This window comes from Mesoplodon bidens, assembly GCF_964165515.1.
Source record: "Mesoplodon bidens genome assembly, chromosome: 2".
In the NCBI taxonomy this organism is placed as follows: domain Eukaryota; kingdom Metazoa; phylum Chordata; class Mammalia; order Artiodactyla; family Ziphiidae; genus Mesoplodon; species Mesoplodon bidens.
Window position 1 is genome coordinate 107,885,020 of NC_138177.1, and position 23,219 is coordinate 107,908,238.

General features: G+C 36.0%; 1 protein-coding gene across 5 annotated transcripts in view; it reads right to left on the bottom strand.

Annotated features, from left to right (window-relative positions):
- The window catches only part of PKN2 (protein kinase N2), a 162,702-nt gene that overhangs the window by 14,469 nt on the left and 125,014 nt on the right, over positions 1-23,219 (bottom strand). For 2 of the 5 annotated variants that reach the window (XM_081224101.1, XM_081224100.1), the window contains exon 22: positions 19,948-19,977. In XM_081224101.1, coding sequence (XP_081080227.1) covers positions 19,948-19,977 — 30 coding nt within the window. The other 3 variants (XM_081224099.1, XM_081224102.1, XM_081224098.1) reach the window with 3 other exon arrangements.

Below are 23,219 nucleotides of genomic sequence, written 5' to 3' on the forward strand. Positions count from 1 at the left end.
TCTGCGTATCTACAGTTCTTTGTTATTTTTACTAATTGGGATACTCATAGTCTAAAGAATATTTAAAATGGAGATTATTGGGCCTGAGGAAGTCCAGGAATTTTTTTAACCAGTACCTTCCCCCTAGGTGATTGTGATGTGTACATGTTTTGCATCTCACTCTTTGAGGAACACTTGACTACTAGGTCTCTTGACTACTAGGCAATGTAAGCGAAGACCAACAACATTTTGCCCTTTTGACAGCTAGGTAGTTTGTACAGGGGACTTGAATCCATGCTAAACAAACATCCCCACTGCTGTAAAACAGGTGTCATGGTTCTTACACATTTGTAAAAAGGTTAGCACTAGATTAAAAGGACAATCTCCTGTTGTGGCCTTGGTGGGCAGATTGCAACTCCGGTCCAGAGAGGAACTTTCCCCTCTGTAAGGTCAGACTTCCACTGTCATTTCTGTTGACCATGGGAGGGGGATAGGTATTGGACCACGAAGACAAATGGTATTTCTCCCTTACACAAAATGTAGGACACTCAAACACTACTACTCAAAGCTGTGGAAGAACACCAGACAAATCAACACAAAAACAATATAACCCAAATACAGGATTGCAAGGATAGTGATGAAATGTATACGCCAGGCACGTAGAACCCATCTTACCCAGAGTGAGACCGAAGAAGGAAAGAAATCCTAGGTTAATGTCCCTTTCTGGGCACCATGTTTTGGTCCCCAGCACCACACATCTCCATCTTTCCAAGTATGGACTGAGAGCAGTAGCCTCCCTCCTCTAATGCTCCCCAGTTTCTAGTGATTGACCACAAAAGTCCCATTCAGTAATGCCTGACTCTGCAAGCTGCAACCAGTTAAGTAAATCTTAAAATAGTTATTTTTGCAATTATCGAAGGTTGGTTAGTGCACGCACATTATAGAACATTTGGAAAATGCATAATGAAAACATCCATGAGCCACCCAGAAATAGCCACCAGCATTTTGGTATTTTTTTTCTTTCCAGCTGTTTGCTATGCTTTATTTTTAAAACATAGCAGCAGTTCAGGTATAGTAATGTGATTTGTTTAGTTTTTTCATTTTCCTGGCTACGAAAATGTATTAGATAACTAGAAAAATGCAGCTAAGCATAAAGGGAAGGGAGGGACTTAGCTCCTGCCACTCAACTATGTCAACATTTTGGTCTATTTTTTAGAATACATTTTAAAAACATGGATCAATAAAACTGATTTTAAAGAGTAATCTGTGGGCAGAGGGTGTATTTGCTTTTTTAGAGAGTGGAGCTTACAGCCTTAGCTCCAGGTGTGGAAAAACTCCCCATACATAGGTGGGCAGCCACTTCACTGGGAGCTGATCATAACGTAGAATGTGAAGCCTGTTTCTGTTTGGGGCCTACATTTTTAGCAAGTTAGGAATATTACTGAGCTATGCAAGGCCATTTCTATGAAGATAAAGTAGATCCATCCTGTTCATGCTAGCATCTTTAAACAGTTAAAAACTTGGTTACTGTGGCCCCTTCCATTCGGGTATTTAAAACAAAGACTTGCTGGAAGCCACTTTTATGGACAATTTCTACTACTATAGTTCAAGGATTTGATTATAAGTTTCATGGAATCTGAGTTTGCTCCGGTCTGATCTCCCCATTTTGTAGTTCAGAGAAGCCTAGAGAAACCAAAAGCTCTGTCCAAGTTCACTTAGCAGAGATGGGACTCACTCAGGTCTCTTGATCACTCAATCCACTGCTCCTTTCCACTGAACCATACTGTTGAAGCTTATTTCACAGGAAGCTGCTTCAGGCCTGACTTTAGTTGTAGCTTTCAAATAGACTTCTTTTCAGTTTATGAATGAACAGAATTATTCAATGCAATACTTGTATCTGGCTCTTTGGGGAACGCTCTTCAGAGTGAGTTTTTGAATAATTTTTAAATCAGCTCAGGTGATAAGGAGTTAATAGCTAGAAATTGTTCTTTTAGCTCTTCCTCCAAATGAAATGCTTCTTAAACTAAATGTCTCTTGATAGTAATCCTCTGTGTTCAAAGCAACAAATGTACTTTACCCAGGGTTGTCTTTGGTTTCTGAGCTAATTTTGTATCGCAGGTGCAAGATTTACTTTGATTATCAAGATGAACAGCTGGGAGGGGTCAGCCTATTACCCATCTGGTCCTAATCCAGCCAAGAGGCCTCTGTGCCCCATGCCAATATTTCCAATTGTCAGTGGCCCTGACTTTTCCTGTTGCTGGAGTTTTAATCTCATTTGCAAATTGTGGAGCTACTGAGAGATTTTTGGCCCCCTGAACACCTCACTCTCTCCCTCCCAGGTATTACACATAACATACTTACATCAGGATCTCAAGGTCTTAAGGTGTCACTGCAAAACCACTATTTGGCTGATCTCTAGGCCGCAGGGATGCCAGCATCTCTCAAAAGCACAAACTTCCATTCATAATCCTACTGGCATTTCTCTGGCTGGGGGGACTTTTAACTGCCATTCTAGGACGCTCAAGGTCATACTTGGTGAAAGAGGAGCAGGGAAAAGGTGACCATGAAACTTTTCTTCTGCAGAGTATCAAAACCTCATGTTTTTTCTCTGATCTGCAACAGCCTATGGCTGCTATAGCCGTTTTTTGGGGTATTTTTAGGTCATCATTCCTCTTTTTTTAAGTGAAGTAAAGTCGATTTACAATGTTGTGTTAATTTCTGCTGTACAGCAAAGTGATTCCGTTATATATACTTTAAGATTCTTTTCCATTATGGTTTATCATAGGATATTGAATCTGCTGTACAGTAGGACCTTGTTTATCCATTCATTCTATATATAATAGCTGCTAACCCCAACTTCCCACTCCATTCCTCCACCAGCCCCCTCCTCCTTGGCAACCACAAGTCTGCTCTCTGTCCATGAGCCTGTTTCTGTTTCGTAGATAGGATCATTTGTGCCATATTTTAGATTCCACATATAAGTGATATCATATGGTATTTGTCTTTCTGACTTACTTCACTGAGTATAATAATCTCTAGTGGCATCCATGTTGCTGCAAATTGCATTTCATTCTTTTTTATGGCTGAGTAGTATTCCATTGTATATCCATTCATCTGTCAGTGGACATTTAGGTTGCTTCCGTGTCTTGGCTATTGTGAATAGTGCTGCTATGAACACAGGGGTGCATGTATCTCTGAATTAGTTTTGTCTGGATATATGCCCAGGAATGGGATTGCTGGATCATATGGTAGTTCTGTTCTTAGTTTTCTGAGGAACTTCCATACTGTTTTCCATAGTGACTATACCAACTTACATTCCCACCAACAGTGTAGGAGGTTCCCTTTTCTCCATAACCTCTCCAGAATTTGTTATTTGTAGAGTTTTTAGCAATGGCCATTCTGACCAGTGTGAGGTGGTACCTCGTAGTTTTGATTTGCATTTCTCTAATAATTAGTGATGTTGAGCATCTTTTCATGTGCTTTTTGACCATCCATATGTCTTTGGAAAATGTCTGTTTAGGTCTTCTGCCCATTTTTTGACTGGGTTTTTTGTTTTCTTGTTGCGTTGTATGAGCTGTTGTATATTTTGGAAATAAAGCCCTTGTCAGTTGCATCATTTGCAAATATTTTCTCCCATTCTGTAGGTTGTGTTTTCATTTTGTTGATGGTTTCCTTTGCTCTGCAAAAGCTTGTAAGTTTGATTAGGTCCCATTTGCTTATTTTTGTTTTTTATTTCTATTGCCTTGGGAGACTGGCCTAAGAAAACATTGGTACAATTTATGTCAAAGAATGTTTTGCCTATGATCTCTTCTAGGAGTTTTATGGTGTCATGTCTTATGTTTAAGTCTTTAAGCCATTTTGAGTTTATTTTTGTGTATGGTGAGAGTGTTCTAACTTCACTGATTTACATGCGGCTGTCCAACTTTCCTGACACCACTTGGTGAAGACATAACAACCGACACTGCAGAAATACAAAAAACCATAAGGGAACACTATGAACAATTAGGCCAACAAATTTGACAACCTAGAAGCAATGCACAAGTTTCTAGAAACACACAGCCAACCAAAATTGAATCAAGAAGAAATAGATAATTTGAACAGACTGATCACTAGAAGTGAAATAGAATCTGTAAAAACTCCCTACAAAGCAAAAGTCCCCTCCAAACAAAAGTCCAAAACCAGATGGCTTCACAGGCAAATTCTATCAAACATACAAAGAAGAACTTATACCAATCCTTCTCAAACTCTTCCAGATACTGAAGAGGAGGGAATATTCCCCAAGACATTCTATGAAGCCACCATCACCCTGATACCAAAGCCAGACAAAGACACCACCAAAAAAGAAAATTACTGGCCAATATCTTTGATGAATACAGATGCAAAAATTCTCAACAAAATATTAGCAAACCAAATCCAACAACATATAAAAAAGATCATATGCCACAACAAAGTGGGATTCACCTCAAGTTCACAAGGATGATCCAATATACACAATCAACGTGATACACCACATAAAAAACACATGATCATCTCAATAGAGACAGAAAAAGCATTTGACAAAATTCGACAACCATTCATGATAAAAACTCTTACCAAAGTGGGTATAGAGGGAACATATCTCAACATAATAAAAGATATTTATGACAAACCCACAGCCAATATAATGCTCAATGGTGAAAAGCTGAAAGCCTTCCTGCTAAAATTTGGAACAAGACAAGGATGCCCACTCTCACTTCTTATATTCAACATAGTTTTGGAAGTCCTAGCCACAGCAATCAGACAAGAAAAAGGAATAAAAGGTATCCAAATTGGAAGGGAAGAGGTAAAACTGTCATTATATGCAGATGACATGATACTATATATAGAAAACCCTAAAGACCTCACACAAAAACTACTAGAACTGATAAATTCAGCAAGGTAGCAGGATACAAGATTAACATGCAGAAATCAGTTGCATACTTGGGAATAAACCTGACCAAGGAGGTGAAATACTTTGAGAACTATAAAACATTAGTAAAGGAAACAGACGATGATTCAAAGAAATGGAAAGATATCCTATGCTCTTGGCTTGGAAGAATTAATATTGTTAAAATGGCCATACTACCCAAAGCAATCTACAGATTTAATGTGATTCCTATCAAATTACCCATGAAAATTTTCACAGAACTAGAACAAATAATCCTAAAATTTATAGGAACCATAAGAGATCCAGAATTGCCAAAGCAACCCTGAAGGAAAAGAGCAAAGCAGGAGGCATAACCCTCCCAGACTTCAGACAATACCACAAAGCTATAGTAATTAATCAAAACAGCATGGTATTGGTGCAAAAACAGACACGCGGATCAATGGACCGGAATAGAGAGCCCAGAAATAAACCCACACACCTAGGGTCAATTAATCTTTGACAAGAGAGGCAAGAATATACAATGGGAAAAAGACAGCCATTATTTGAAATAAATATTTTGAGACATCTGGGAAAGAAGATCATTGGTATGTAAAGTACTTAACAAGAGTAATAAAAACAAGCAAACAGTGATATTATGTTGAATTTAAGATTCTGCCAAAGGATACTTTGTTTTAAATTGACATAGTTGAGAAAGTTAAAACACAAAAGAATTGGGTTTAGTGCTTTTAAAGACGTTAGAAAGGGTACTTTGTTCTATACTGTTCTGAAAGACAGGTCTAGGATGCAAAAGTTACATGGAGCTCCCAGACGACCATATGGTCAGGTTGAAGACTTCACTGAAGGTATTTAAGCAGAGACTTAGCTGATCTGTAAGAGATTTCTCTGGAAAGACCTTACTGCCTCTGTGGTTCCTTCTAGCTCTACAGCTAGAAAACTTAATGATGGACTCAGAGCTTTCAACATCCTCCTGCATTGCTGTGGCCCAACAAATATTATCTGGTATTTGATATCTCCTTTCACTGTCCTAATTTGTCACTGTGAGCAGAGGTCTGCTCTTCAGTACAAGAGAGGGGCTTGAATTTTGGCCCTTATACCACAGTTTAGCTCAGTGACTTTGAGTCGACCATCATATTGGAGATGGTCAATGACAGCTCTAAGGCATTTAATTAAGGGTCTTCTAGTAGCATGGACATCAAATTGTGTAGGCTAGGGGCTTTGACGGAAGACCTCAGAATTAGCTCCAGTGAGTGACAAACTGGGCCCCCAGCCTGCTTCTGCTCTGACTTTGTTATGTGCTGGAGTAATACTGAAGACTATAACTCCGTCATTTTACAGATGAGAACGTTAGGGTGAAATGTTCACATATCACTAGTAAGGTGAAATCACTTGTCCAAGGTCACACTAATAGTAGCAAAATAAGGGCTAGTCCTAGGTCTCTTTGCTACCTCCATGTGATGATTTTCCAAGTGGCTATAAGTTGTTTTTTTTTTTTGCGGTACGCGGGCCTTTCACTGTTGGGGCCTCTCCCGTTGTGGAGCACAGGCTCCGGACGCACAGGCTCAGCGGCCATGGCTCACGGGCCCAGCCGCTCCGTGGCATGTGGGATCCTCCTGGACTGGGGCACGAACCCGTGTCCCCTGCACTGGCAGGCGGACTCGCAACCACTGCGCCACCAGGGAAGCCCCCAAGTGGCTATAAGTTTTAAGTGACAGCTTATATGTGGAACTTCTCTACAGATTAGGAAGAACTAAACTTAAATGAGGGATGACTCTTGTGGTGGTTGTCAGAGGGACACTTTTATTATGTTGGAGCCCAACTGCAATTCATATCAACAACTAATCCTAGGTTGAATCTCAATCACTCATAGAAACTTCCTAATATTTTATATTATTCTAAATGTCTTTGTATAGAGCAAAGCAGGCCATTCCTTCATCCTCCACTATGAAGACTCTGGAGATACAAGATACAAGAGGTGAATAAGGCATGCCCTGTCCTGATGCTATGAGCGAGTATAAGATGGAGGTGTGTACAAGCCCAAGGGAGTCAGAGAGAAGGAGACATTCATTGTACCTGTGTGGAAAGAGCAGGGCACAAAGAGGAAAAAAGTACTTCTTAACTGGAAAAGGCCCTTAAAGGATAAGTGGAAATCACATTGCTTGGGGAGACATTTCTGTGATGTGGTTGGTACATGGCCCCTATGGGCTACCTGTAGTCAGTCCTAGTTCTTTGTTTTTACCACCTGAAGAGGCCTTATTCACCCACTTTTCTCTCTCCTAACTGCCTTACCCTAGTTTAGGCCTTTATTATCTCCCACAGTTGCTAAGGTGGCTCCAAGCTACTGCTCCAGGCTTCAGACTTGAACCCTCTGATCCATCCCTCTGATCCATTCTCCCCATGCAAATCTAACCACATTTCTCCCAGCTGAAGATGCTTCAGTGGCTCTGAGGCATAGGTGATTTATCAGAAACCTAATGAAACTTAAGGTGCACTTGCACAGACCCCTTCCAAGGCTCTGAACTTAATTCTGTAGCTATAAATACAAAATCATGGGTTTCTTAAAGAGGGCCCCCCAAATTGTATAGACTTTTGGCCCCACAAAATTTAGATCTGCCCCTATGACAAATAACCCTTTCTGATTTGGAGAAAAGGGAACCCTCCTACACTGTTGGTGGGAATGTAAATTGGTACAGCTACTATGGAGGACAGTATGGAGGGTCCTTAAAAAACTAAAAATAGAGCTACCATATGATCCAGCAATCCCACTCCTGGGCATATATCTGAAGAAAACCATAATCAGACAGAGAAAGATGAATATCATATGATATCACTTATATGTGGAATCTAAAAAAAGTGGTACAAAGGAACTCATTTACAAAACAGAAACAGACTCACAGACTTCGAAAACAAACTTATGGATACCAAAGGGGAAGGGTTGGGAGAGGGCTAAATTAGGAGTTTGGGATTAACATATACACGCTGCTATATGTAAAATAGACAACCAACAGGACCTACTATGTAGCACAGGGGACTCTACTCAATATTCTGTAATAACCTATGTGGGAAAAGAATCTGAGAAATAGCTATATGTATATGTATAACTGAATCCCTTTGCTGTACACCTGAAATACAACATTGTAAATCAACTATACTCCAATATAAAATGAAAATAAAAAACAAACGAGCAAAAAAAACCACCTTTCTGAACAGAGCCCACAATGCCTGCATAATACGACCCTTTCTTTCCTAGTCTTTCCTCACCTACTCCATTGCAGTTTTTACATATACTCCAGCTACAGTGAAGTTTCATTTCCTCAAAAGTGCCATGTTCTTTCATCTGTATCATTAAGCTCTTGGAGCAAGGTGTACACAGATGAACAAAGAGAGCATGGATGTTAACCCTTTTTGTCTTCTAGAAAGGAAGAATAAGAAAGAAGGCTCCAGTGGTTAACAGTCTGGAAGTTTACACGTCAGTTTTGCAACTGTTCCATTTTTTTTTTCCCAACAGAAACATTTATTGAGCAACTGGACACTCTCAGTATGTGTTATGTTTAACAAATGGTGTGGTAGTTCATTTGTGGGAATTTTGTCCTTTTGAATTCCTTGATAGCCATCCATTCATTCATTTATTCAATCATGCATTGACTATAGTGAGCTTAAGAGCATGAATCTTGCTAACAGACTGGGTTTGAGTCCTGGCTCTTCCACTTACTATGTGACTCTGCACAAGTTACTTAGCTCTCTTAAGTCTCAGGTTTCTTATTTATAAAATGAGAATATTACAGTGCTTTTTTCACAGAGTTGTTGTGAAGATCCAATATGGTAACACAAAATACCTGATTTTTTTAAATGAAGGTTATTGCTTTATAAAAGGCTATTACTATTTATTGAACACTACAGTGTATCAGCGACAGAGCTGTGCACTTGGCATCTAAGATGAATAAAACACAACTTATGGAGAAAAGAGACGTGTAAACAAATAAATGCAATAAAGCATGGAGAGTATTTTGCAGGTTATGGTGGGGACACAAGAGGATTTGATTAATTCTATGTTGGGAGAGAGTGGTCAGAGAAAGACTGTTTTACTTTAGCAGAATCTGGAAGATGATTAGCACTTAAGTTCACTGGGTTTAGCCCCATCTCTGAGAAGAGTGAAGATGATCACCATGAATTAAACAAGGAGGCCTCATACTGCATGGTTCCTGTGGGGATTACAAGCAGTTTGGCTGGCTTGCTCCCCTCCCATCAACATGTAAACACATTCCAATCTCTTCTGTGTCCTAAACTCCTTGATCCCTGGCACTTTCTTGCTCTTCATAGCCAAACTTCTTGAAAGATTCCCCCTCATTCCCACTGTAAAGCATTGCAGGCTAGTTTCAGCCCTGGGCACACCAGTAAAACTACTCTCATCATGGTCTCAAAAATATCCATGTTGCTAAAGCAGGTGGAACATCTCAGACCTCATCTTCACCAATTAACACTTCACATGTTGTCCATTTTCAATCCTCTTTGAAACTCTCTTTCCCTAGGCTTCCATAATACTAATTCTCTCCTCATTTCCTTCCTACCTCTGGGTTACTGCTTTTAGGTCTCTGTTGAGTCTTCCTCTTCTACTCATCCCTTAGAATTTTGTCCTTGGTTGACCCTTTTATCTTCTTGCTCTCCACACTCAACCTTAAATGATCTCATCTACTCCTGTGACTTCAGTTACCATCCAACGACCCTCATATCTCCAGCCCAGTCCTCTTCCTGAATCCTATGCTTGGACATCTCAACATGGATAAGTATAAGACATAATACAGAAAAAAGAAATATATATGCATTCTGTTTTATTTAATTTATATAGGTTTTATTAACTAAACTAGAGGTAATTTCCAGTTCAAAACAGTTATGCACACTTCAATTTAGACTGCTCTTTTCTTCAAAGGCCTCATTTCAAAGGTCTCCAATTTGGAGCGGTAGCTTCAAATGACAACGTTTAAAAGGCCATTTTGGCATTTATTTTCTACCTATTCTAACTAGACTATAACACAAACAACTTGAGGGAGTAGTAAAGCAGTAGTATCAGTGTGTAAAGATAAAGCAGGTACCAAGGAGGCATCAGGGGTTCTTTAGAAATCGAATTGCAATTTATTTACTTTATCCAAAAGATCCTGGGCTTTGATGAGTCCAGGATGGTGGATTAGAAAAAGGTACAACTCTTTTTTACAGTGTTTAGATGCTAGAAATCCCTGGACGTCTACTAAGTGGTTTACATGCAGTTTGGGGGTCAGAGATAAAATTACTGGGATTAAGGTTTTTTCACACAATTTCAAATTTGTAAAAGTTAAAAGTAGTTACTATTTCCATAGAAACCTCTTTTGTTAATACTTACATTCTTAAATATTTCATGCATACTACACAGACTGCGTTAATCAGATAAGGCAATAAGGTATTTGTCATTTGCATATTGTTTAGTTTCGGTTAGTATGCATTTTTCATTATTTTTATTGTATTGCATTATGTCCATATTTCAAGAAGTAAACCAACAACTCAAAAGTAGCTCACTGAAATATAAAAGCATGAAGAAACAAATGCTACAATTCAGCATAATGCTGTAAATGTCAAAAATACTGAACTGGATTCCACTGAGAATCTAAAATGTGAATCTGTATACTTGGAGAAGTAAATTTGTGAGTGTGATGACTTTGTATAAACAGCTAAAAAGAAAACAGAAGTTAGGAACTATAACAACAATCATCTGAAAACTGGATTTTTTTTTAGGACCACTGATCTGCTTGCCTGTTTCCTACTGAGGCATTGAAGGTAGTGACATGAGGTTTTTAAGCTTTCATATTATTATTATTATTTTGGCCATGCTGCACAGCATGCAGGGGATCTTAGTTCCCCGAACAAGGGATCGAACCTGTGCCCCCTGCAATGGAAGTGCGGAGTCTTAACAACTGGACTGCCAGGGAAGTCCCTCCTATTAATTTTCAAATAAAGTATACTGATCTCTTTGGTAAACTGAACCAATTTTTCTAAAACAAGTAAAAATAATGCTTTCTAGTATGAAATTGAATCACCATATAGACTCTTAAAAATGAGGGTCTATAATGGCAGAAGAGAGATGAAAATATGAAATGAGGATAAGTTGAAAAAGAATCCTGTGAGGCTCCATTTAATTAGCATGAACTCATGATTTTGAAAAAGGTTTATTTGCTTCGTCTATCAACTGAAAGGGTCTAGATATCATGACTTCACAATAGCAATCAGATTTTAGTTCCTAAATATTCTTTCTCAAAAAAAAAAAAAAAAGGCTAATTCCAGGTTTGCAGGGAACACAAAAAGTGGGCCTGGAACATCTTATAGTGCAAGAAAGCAAGGAGGTACTCAAAGACAAATGGGCTCAAATCTGGGAACAATTTAAGCATCCAAGGAAAAAGCAGTAATAGTAATGGATTATAACACAATGATTTTAAAAAGTCCTTGCAACCACAGTGATACTCAAATTAAAAAAAAAAAGTGAGGTTACGAGGAAAAAGGGAAAGCTTAAAAAAAACAAAAACAAGAATGGCAGCTAATGCATGTAGATGAAATCCTAGAGTTGGAAAATTATTTTGCAACTTCCAGTGTAATAATTTACTCAGATGAGTATTGGGAGGAAGGTTTTTGGAAATAAAATGATCTCAAGTATTACCTCAGATTGTCTATTAGTTATACAGTAAAACTGTTATCTTCAGAAAGAGAGATCTGATGATCACCACCTTAACCAAGTGATCAAACTTAGTGGAAAAATTTGAGATTACTATCTCCCAATGTGATGCAGTAAGATGTAATACCACTGATGTAGTTAGTATTCCTGGGGGAAGGGAGAGGGGAGTTTTAACTTTATTCTGTCTTCATTTTACTTTCAGGGGGAGTTAACTATTGACTGGTCTAATTTAAAACCAACTTAAACAAAAAGTTTGTGGTGTAACAGAAGAGGCACTGGGCAAGGAAAGGGTCATAGTTCTGGCTCTGCCACTTAGCAGCTGTGTGAGCTGGGGCAACTTACTTCACTCCACCAACTTCATAGGGTAGTCTTGGGGATTAAATGAGATCATACATGGGAGACTAAAGTTTTAAAATACACTATTTTACTTCTAAAAACAGAAAAAGATGGTAATACTAATGTCACAAGCACTCAACAGTTTCAAGTCAGAGACCTGATTAATACAGGATGACAAGCAAGTGAATAAAGTAGATCTGAGTAGAAAGGGGAAAAAAAAAGGCAAGGTCTAGTCAGTGAAAATAGGAACACTTAAACTGCCCTAGAAAGTCCAGTGCCGAGATGGTGATCTTGACATCTTGGATTTCTGGCTTTCTGTTTATGTGTGTTCATGCCTAGGAGATACACAGTGCTGATTATTTGAAGGGAGGAGGGGTATTTTACAGATTACTCTACATAATTATATTTCCTTGACAACACCAAATAGGTATTTAATTTATACAAATACCTACTTGGCATGCACACACACACACAAGAAAGAAAGAAAAATAAATTTTGTAACCAGTTTTGTCTCCCATTCTACTCCATCTCTTACAACATAGTTCCTAGATGTTAGCCCATCATTTAAACCTATTCTCAATTTAAGAATAGCAATGTGTTTTGATGCTAGAGGACAAACTTATTCCTTTGACATAAAGACAGTATTTCTGTCTCCAATGTAAAGGAAAATAAAGCTACAAAATCAGCAAGCAATCAAAATTGGAATGAGAAAAATGTCAAGCAAGAAATAAAAAGGCATCCAAATTGGAAAGGAGGAAGTAAAATTGTTGTTCGAAGATTATACGATCTAAAGAAAACCCTAAAGACTGAACCAAAAAACTATTAGAACTAATGAACAAGTTCAGTAAAGTTGCAGGATGTGAAATCAACATATAAAAATCAGTTGTGTTTCTATACACAATATCTGTATTACCCAAAGCCATCTATAAATTCAATGCAGTCCCTATCAAAATTCAAATGACATTTTCCACAGGAAAAAAAAATCCTAAAAATTTGTTTGGAGCCACAAAAGACCTCGAATAGCCAAAGGAAACCTGAGAAAGAACAAAACCAAAGGCATTCACACGTCCTCATCTCAAACAGTACTACACAGTTATAGTGATTAAAACAGCATGGTACTTGCATAAAAATTGACATAGAACAGTATAGAGAGCCCAGAAATAACCACCCCCTGCATTTATAGTCAATTAATATTTGACAAGCGATCCAAGAGCACTCAGTGGGGAAAGGATAGCCCCGTCAATAAATGGTGTTAGGAAAACTGGACAACCACATGCAGAAAAATGAAACTGGACCTCTCTCATAACACTAACAAAAGTTAACTCAAAACGGATTAAAGACTTAAAACATAAGACCTAATACCATAAAACTCCAAGAAGAAAACATAGGAAAAAAGCTCTTTGACATTGGTCTGGGCAATGATTTTTTAGATATGACACCAAAAGCACAAGCTACAAAAGCAAAAATAAGTAAGCAGGATTACATCAAACTAAAAAGCTACTGCACAGCAAGAGACAACTAACAAAATGAAAAGGCACCCTACAGAATGGGAGAAAATGTTTGCAAACCATGTATCAGATAAGAGGTTAATATCCAAAATATATAAAGAACTCATACAACTCAATACCAAAACAAACAAACAATCTGCTTGATGAGGCCCATGTACAAATCCTTCCAGTGATTCTGATACACCCTAAAGTTTGAGAACCACTAGACTAAGGAAATTTAGTATTGACTCACTTCATGGTAGTGAGATGAGTTAGCATGGTTGTTCAGATGCAGAAATAGATTTAATAGAGGTTTGGGTGGGAGTTTAACAGGGTTGTACAAAGAAGCAAGAAAGGAGCAGGGAGCTGAGGATCACATATGTGGGAGAGTATGATGGATATGGCAATTTAAGGTGGAAAAGGAGAACAGTGAGGACTCAAGACGGTGAGGAGTATATTATTTATTAATATACTGAACTGATTAAATCACCACCCAAACTGATGACCTAAAATACTACCAGCAACTTCTACCTGTCAGGTATTCCCCACCACTATCATATTCTTCTGTCTCATCAGATAACCCCTATCTTAATTTTCGTTCAACAATTACTTGCTTAAAAAAAAAATTATCACATTTATGTTTAGCTTGGCTTAGTTTTTAAGTTTTAAAAAATACCAGGCTATATACAGTCTTTAATTAGCTTCTTTCACACATTTTGCTCTTTTGTACTGTTCACTATAAGGGCAGTTGATTTTCATTGCCCTATAATATTTCATACTATAGTATATATTTTATACTATATTTTATTAAACCATTCTCTTCCACTGATGAGCATTTGGGTTGTTTCCAGTTTTTGCTTACAAATAATGCTAGGAAAATTCTTGTTCATGACTCTTGGTGCATATGTAAAAAGTTTCTTCAGGATACAGTACTCAAGTGGAATTGCTGGGTATCATGTTCAGCTTTACAAGACAATACCAAATTGTTTTTCCAGAGTGGGTATTTCTTTATACTTCTCACAGCAATTTACATGAGATCTTATTGTTCCACTCCATCTCCACAACTTGATATGGTGTTAATTTAAAATTTTTGCCAATTGAATGTGTGCAATTGTATGTCAGTATGGTCTTGATTTTGTAGTTTCTAACTACAGTTGAGATTGGGCATGTTTACTGTCCTTGTGAAATATCTGTTCATATCTTTTGAAATTTCCCATTGTTTTCCTTATTGAGTTTCAGGAATTTTTAATTTGTTAGCTATCATTCTTTCTCTGTTACATGTATGGAAATAAATCTACTTCCAGTTTGTGACTTGCCTTTTTACTTTATGATGTCTTTTGATAAACAGAAATTTTGAATTTTATTAGTTGAATTTATGAATTTTCCTTACATTTTAGTGCTTTCTTCTCCTACATATATTTTCAAAGTTTTAAGTCTTACTTCTGACATTTTTTTAATTCATTTGAAATTTTTATGACAGTGTGACACAGAAATTGTTTCTTTTTCCCTTTCCATTTGGATAAACAATCTTCCTAGCTCTACCTACAGAACATTTTTTTTTCTCCACTAAACTAACATATTGCTTCTTTTATATATCAGTTTCATACATATGTAGGACTATCCCTTGGCTCTCTTTCTCCATTTGTAGTATGTACCAATTCTACAGTAATTGCTACATTTTCATAATTCTTGATATGCGGTAGGGCAAATTCCCTCTCCTCCTCTTTGTTCTTCAGGAATTTCTTAAACTGTTCTTTACTATTATTGCCCTTTTGCTCTTCTATATAAATTTTAGAATGGGCTTGTAAAGTTCTATAAAAAAATGTTGAGATTCTGACTGGAGTTGCATTAAATCTACAGAGCAATTTGAGGAGCACTTGACATCACATCATAAGATGGGATATTTCTACATTCACTTAGGTCTTCTTTAATGTCTCCCAGTGAAGAATTAGAAGCAAAACAAAACAAAACCAGTCTTGCACATCTTTTGTTAAATTTATTTATAGGTAACTTAGTTTTGTTGCTATGTAAAAGTTGTGTTTTAAAAATATTATGTATTCTAATTATTTGGTGATGGTCCACAGATATGTCACTGACTTTTGTATCTTCATCTTATAACCAGAATCTTGGATAAACTGATTGCTATCAAATTGTAGTCTTTTGAGTTTTGTAGGTTGATAATCATATCATCTGCAAATAATAACCATTTTATATCCTTTTTTAACCCTTATATCCTTTTAACCCTTATATTAAAGGAGTTCAATGTTGAAAAGAAGTAGTAATGACAGGCATCCTAGTTCTATTCTCCAATTTTAAAGAGAATGTTTCCTCATATGGGATGATGCTATTGATTTTAGTTACTTGTGTTTCTTGTTTTACTATAGATACCACTTATCAGTTTAACCAACTCTGTCCCACCCCATTAAAGCAAGAATGTGATCAGCTCTTTCTATTACTTTTTCTCCTTTAATCCGTTACTATGGTAAATGACAATTATAGATTTTCTAATATTAAGCCATCCTTACATTACCAGGATAAGCCAAATTTGCTAATGGAAAAGTGTCTTTTGCATACATCACTGAATCTGACTTGGTAATATTTTGTTTAGTATTTTTATATCCATATTCATGAGTGAAATTTGCTAGTAACATACTCTTCTTGTATATTTTGTCATCTAGATTATACTGACTTCATAGAATGAGCTAGAAAATATAACTTTTCCCCATTATCTCAAAAACTTTCTTTGTGGTTAAAATAATTTCCTCCTTGAAATTTGGAAGGATTCACTTGTAAAGCAATCCAGATCCAGTGTTTTCTTTGTGGAAAGACTTTTATCTTCTGCTTTTATGTTTTTAATTGTTATGAGATTATTCAGTCTTTATTTCTAGGTTAGTATTCTTATCGTTTTCAAAGATTATCTCCACTATTTTAAGTTCTCAAATTTATTTGTGTTATGTTGAAGTATTTTCTTTCAATTTTAGTTAATTTATTTATTTTTGCTGTGTTGGGTCTTCGTTTCTGTGCGAGGGCTTTCTCTAGTCGTGGCAAGCGGGGGCCACTCTTCATCACGGTGCGCGGGCCTCTCACTATCGCGGCCTCTCTTGTTGCGGAGCACAGGCTCCAGACGCGCACGCTCAGTAGTTGTGGCTCACGGGCCTAGTTGCTCCGCAGCATGTGGGATCCTCCCAGAGCAGGGCTCGAACCCATGTCCCCTGCATTAGCAGGCAGATTCTCAACCACTGCGCCACCAGGGAAGCCCTTGTTTCAATTTTAAAAAATCTTTCTCGCACTTGCATTTTCATTTATAATAGGTAGTATTTTTTATGCCTTCTCTCATTTCATCTTTTCAGAGCTGTGTCTACTTTGTTAGCATTTTAAAGGAACAAGGTTTTGGCTTTTGTTTCTATTATATTGACTATTTTTACTATTCACTTAATTTATTGGTGTTTTTTTTTCTTCTATCTTCTTAAACTGAACAATTTGATCCATTTTTAACATGCCTTTTTCTAATAAGTAGTTAGTTTATAAAGCACCCTGGAAGAACCACTTTTGCTGCATCTCAAGTTTTGGTATGTAATGCAATGTTTTTACTATTACTCAGTTATAAGTATTTAATGATTACTATTATTTCTTCATTTTCTCCATTATTGAAAGGGTAAATTTTTTTCTCAAATACTTTATATATATATACACACACATATATATGTACATATGTGTAATCTTTTTGTTCTAACTAGACAGAAAATATAATTGGTATAACTATACTCTGTAATTTTCTGCCATTTGTTTTATGGCTCAATTTTTGTAAATGCTCCATATGTACTTGAAAAAACTGTGGAATCCCTTAATTGTTGGAGGCAGAAATCTATGTATGTCCACTGGACCAAGCTTACTGTTTTCTTCTAACATTTTATATCTTTGATGATTAGAAAGTCTGTTGTCCAATAATGAGTTGAACTCTTCCAACCTGATGGATATTTGCTAGTTTTTTAAAGTAGCTCTAAGAATTTTTGCTTTATGTATTTAGAGACTATTTTATTAGATACATATATGCTTGGAATTATTATATCTTTTTGGTGAACTGAATCTTTTATCATTGTGTAGGAACACTCTACTCTTAGTGACACATGTATTTCAAGATGGGTCTAAAATCAGTTTTGTTTGATATTAAATAGAGCTACCATAGCTTTAGTTGGATTGGTTTTTGCATTATACATATTTCCTCCTACTTTTACTTTCAACTTCTCTGCGTACATGTTTTAGATTTATCTTTGTGTAAACATTATAAAGTCAGATTTCCTTTTAAAAATCTATACCTTGGTTTTAACTAGTGAGTCTGCTCCATTTACATTGCTATACATTTAGATTTCTACCATGCTACCTTTGGTTTGGAATTTATACACACTATATTCTTTCAGTGAATATCCTTGACATTTTATGATTGTACATTTAACTAAATCAATACCTTGACACCCAGCTTACCCTTACCCGACGAAGTGAGAGAGTGGCATGGACATATATACACTACCAAATGTAAACTAGATAGCTAGTGGGGAAGTAGCCGCATAGCACAGGGAGATCAGCTCGGTACTTTGTGACCACCTAGAGGGGTGGGATAGGGAGGGTGGGAGGGAGATGCAAGAGGGAGGAGATATGGGGATATATGTATATGTATAGCTGATTCACTTTGTTATACAGCAGAAACTAACACACCATTGTAAAGCAATTATACTCCAATAAAGATGTTAAAACAAAAAAGACCTAGACACCCCAACAACACAATAGAATACTTTAGTTCTGATCTTCTCTATCTCAATTTTCTTACATCTGTTGCCCAGATTTTCTGTTGACTTAACAGAAAAAAAAGGCTTCTATGTATGGATTTGGTTTATTTAGATTTACCTAAGTGTTTACCATTTTATTTGCTCACAAGCCTTTTTTGTATCTTAGATCATCTTTGGGGATCATTTTCTTTCTTCTTGAAGCACTTCCTTTAGAGTAGGACCTTGATCATAAACCCTCCTTTAAAAAATATTTTAATTTATTTCATTCTTAAAAAAAAATTTACGTCCTACACAATTTCAGGTTGACATTTTATTTTCCAGTGCTCTGAAGACAATATTCCACTGCTTCTATTGTTGCTATTGAAAAGTTAGCTGTTAGTCTTTCCTTTCTCCCTGGGTATTTTCAAAATGTTGTCTTTGTGGTCTGCAGTTTCACTACAATGATTCTATGCATAAATTTATATTTATTCTGTACGGAGAATATTGTACTTATTAAATATTTTTCTTCTCTGGGAAATTTGCAGCCATTATGTCTTTACATATTGCTTCTCTTCCATTTATTCCAATTGTGTCTCCCTTCCATCTTCCATATCTCTTAACTTTACTTTGATATCTTCCATTTCCTTATCTCTTTATTTGATTTACTTGGGATTATTTTTCAGATGTATCTTTCAGTTCTCCAGTTCTTTTTTCACCTGTGTAATCTGCTGTAATGCTTCCACTGAGTTTCAAATTTGGTCATTTATATATTTTTTTAATTTTTGGATTTTAAAAATGTTTGTTAATTTCTTTCAAATTTCATTTTACATATTTATCCTCGTAAATTTTAGGTATATAAACTTTTTTATATAGTTATTTTAAATTTTATATCTGAGAATTCTAACATTTGCAATCTTTTGGAGGGGCTGTCTATATTTACTATTTTTATTGGCTTCATTCAAGATAACTTGCTGTCTCTCATGTATTTGGTGAGCTGTGATAGTGTATTATTTGATCTTAACCTGTTGAAATCCTATATATTTCCATCCAGGAAAGCTTTCACTGAGAAAGTATTTGATTCTACTGGTAGATGGAGAGTGACTTGCAAAATAGAACTTGAGCTCCTCTAGAGAATTTTAGCACAGAACATATAAGTTCTACTGCAATTCCAAGGTGTGTTATCCTCATAATGGTATTGCTATAGAAATCCATCCTTGGCAACTCCACTTCTTCTGGGTGTCTGCATTTCCAAAGTCAGCTCCCTGCCATTTTGGCTCTTATCTTCTCCAACTTCCTACTTCTCTGGCCTAATCTGTGGACTCAGCTTCCATCCCAACCTCTGAGTATTCTCACTTTTGTGCTTGGATATTCCCTAACTCTTAGGAGCTGAAGCCCTAGTGTGTGCAGATTCATGCTCAAGTTTGTTTGCTTACTTTGGGGTGAGGGGTGGCTGGAGACCACTCTTATCTTTAATGAGACCAGCAATGACTCAAATTATGTTTTCGTACTGGATGTCTGAGTTTCTACTTAGTCAAGTTACCAGAAGGAATTACGCAAGATTTTTGACACTTTGAAGTTACTTTACAAACTTACCTCTATTTATATATGTATATATTTACATACATATATTTATAAACACATATAGTTATATATGTATATACATATAAAGCTTATAGCTCAGAGAAACACTAGATCTCAAGAGATAGCTAGAAGGTAAACAAAAATTCTATATTAAAAATATGATCCATGGGTTGGCATTTGTTCTTTTGGGTTTCTCATACTCACCCTCAGTTGCTTTGGGAAGATCAGCAGCACCTGTAAAAATTTTGTTAGATTTGAATCTTTAATGCAGCTTTCACCTAGTCAACATACAATGGTGATTACATTATGACCTTAATCTGTGTCACAGAGATAGCAGGGTTCTTTTTACATTTCTGAAATATTCCATTTGTAATTTTTGAATAAGATGACTATAAAATGGCTAGTATTCTGTTTTCATTTACCTATTTTCTGAAAGGTCAGATTCTAAAATTAAATAAGTTATTCTCAAACAAGAGAAAAGTACATATAGTACTAGTGCTTGCATTTTAGCATTAATGTTTACCATTCTTCATTTATGAAGACATTGGTGCGTTTTTTTTGTCACCTTTCTATCCTTAGTGTCTAGCACACAGAAGACATCCCGTAAGTAACCACTGAATGAAAGATGCTACTAAACTTACAGGAACAGAATGCAAAATTTCCCCACTGTTACCAGTGAAGTAGACAATTTGGTTTGACTCTTAATGATTTTGTCCTTCCCCAGGACAAAAAGTACCTGTAAGAAGGCTAACTAAAGTTAACTAGTCTTTGAGATCTTGAATCTAGGAAAGCTAATACATATTCTGACCAATAGGAAGTTTCCAAAAGGAAATAATACTTAAAAACAAAGTTACAAATTACAATCTAATAAACTTTAATTTGTGCATTTGTGGTAATTTATGACTGCAAAACACTTTTTCTTAAAATGACATAAAGGCACATTTAATTTGAATGCATAGTGTACCATTCTAAAATATCTTAATTTCCTTACAAAGTGCTTGAGCAGTCACTTACACATACAGTAATAACAAAATATATTTACATTCTATAGAGTTTAAAAATTTTAAATCTGACTAAAATATATATATTTTTAAAACTACAGAAAAAATTAGTGCTTTCTTCAGCTTAATTGTGTGAATATACCCTGCCCTCTAATTTTTTTAGTGATTGACTTCAATTAAAAAAAAATTCTGTACACTGTGTAGTTACAAAATGCTATGTCAGTTTTTAATGCTAAACGCCTATTTTAGACATTGCTTTCTATGCATATTTGAGAACCAGAAAAGGTGAGCAGACTGTACCTCAAAAGTATTTAGTGTTTTTTTTAATGTTGTATTAACACTGTTTACATTAAAACCAGACAATTAAGCTAAGATCCTCTATTGTCCTTCACCAAGGAAGTTAACTGGCATTTTAAAAGAATTTTAAACAACATATTGCTGCTCCCTCTTCCTATAAGATTTTCCCCCAAAGGATCATGGGTAATAATCAATTTGTAAGGAAACAGAAATTATCTCTGAACAATTTTAACTGTTCTCAGAGTATAGCAAAAACATGCCAACACACCCTGGCAAGGCTGAAATATTCATAAATGTTTTAAGCTCAATTCTCTATAAATCAATGTGCTTTCATTTTTCTCATAGGATTTAAACTTGAACAACTTTTAAGACATGAGATCATAGTGATTAAATGGTTAACTCAGTATGGTTAGTTAACAACTTGCTATTCCTGAGGTATGATGGCCTTAACATGCTAAGCACAGAATCAAAGATGTTATTATTGAACTAGGGAAAAACAATAAAGTCATAGACTAGGAGGGAAAACAATTAAAACAAAACGAAAAAACCCAAAACTCCAGGCAAGTAGAAAAGTCATGGCTTGCAGAAAGACTTCCCTATCTTTATAAGAGCATTAAAAAGCCACAAATGGATCCTCTGAAGAGCTGTAAAAAAGTATTTGATCAAATTATTTTTGAGACTTTTGAGGTACAGCTTTAGTGTTATAATAATTTTTATAAAATATAGACTGTTTTATCAAAAATATTTATACATTCTGTTATAAAATATTGCTTTTGCCCTCAGTAACTGCCAATATAAAATCTGGATCCAGTGGCCTAAAATGTACAAATGCACTTAACGTAAATGCTGGAGTCTGAGGTGTCTGCTTGGCCACTGTACAAAAGTGATGAAGTGGTGAAATTAAATAATAAACCTACAACATAGAATACATTACAACTTGCACATATACATGTTCACAGCATGTATACAATGATAATCCCTATGTTTTAACAAAGATATAGTTCCCTTCTACAGTAGACACAAGAACAAGATGAATTAGGTTGATAAATGTACAATATCAAAAAAAGGAGTAATCAGTTCACTGATTTGGGAAGAAGGTATGACTGAACATACTGAGTATCTAGACTTTGGGAATGCATACAGGTAACAGTATCTTGGTTCAGGCTGATCATAAGTCCTCATTCTTAAAATTTTAAGTAAACGTAGATGTTTAGTTGTTTCTGTTTGTTTCAGCATAGTTGGTTTAATAAACATAATTGTTTGGCAAGTAGCTCTGTTGGAAAGCCATGAGGCTCTGTTACACGGTTGGTAAAGATAAGGCAATAAAAACTTTCTCCTAATAAATATAAAAAATTTATAATACAAGACATCAACTCATTCTGTTAAAGAAAAAAAGCCCCAAAATGTGCACACACTAATTTTTTTGATATTACAGTAATTTCTTTACAAAAATAAGAGCATTTGCCTTATTCAAACAGAATCATACTATGTGTGAATAGTAATAGCATCCCAAGCCCTTTTTTCCTCTTTTTGTAAAATACAGCTAAGGAAGTTAACTGATTAATTTTCCTTCCACTTAAGACAGGAGTACAGCAAAGCTAGGGACTGTAGAAGAGTGTTTTTTTTTGTTTCTTTTTTTTTTTTAAAAATAAGACTATTGATCCAAAAGTATTCATTTCTGATAGATTTTCATGGCCGATGTTCATTCAGCTTAAACTCCATGAAACTGTTTCCAGTGTTCAGATTTACGTTGAAAATACATTGAAAAGCCACTTTTCAAGAAGGTATTAGAATAGTATTTTTAAACACATCTTCATATGTTTAAAAAAAACTCAGAAGCTTTTGTTGGCACAGAGAGCAAATGAAGGGTTGCTATTTTTAGGAGGTCTTCTTATGAGTCAGTCTGCTTGGTTTCACATTGTGTAGCAACTTAACACCAATCAGCAATGTAGTCAAAATCTCTGAACATTTCTTGCTCCTCTTCTGAAAGTATCCTTGGTTCTCGAGGTGGAGTCAGAATAGGTGCTTCTGAGGTAAATTCATCATCAAAATTACTAACATCTTCCCGCCCTCTAATTGTAGGTACAAACGGCGGCTTTACTTTTTTGTCCATCAGAGCACTCCAATCAATTAGCTGGATTACAAAATATAAAATGACCAGTTTAGTTTCCTACTCCT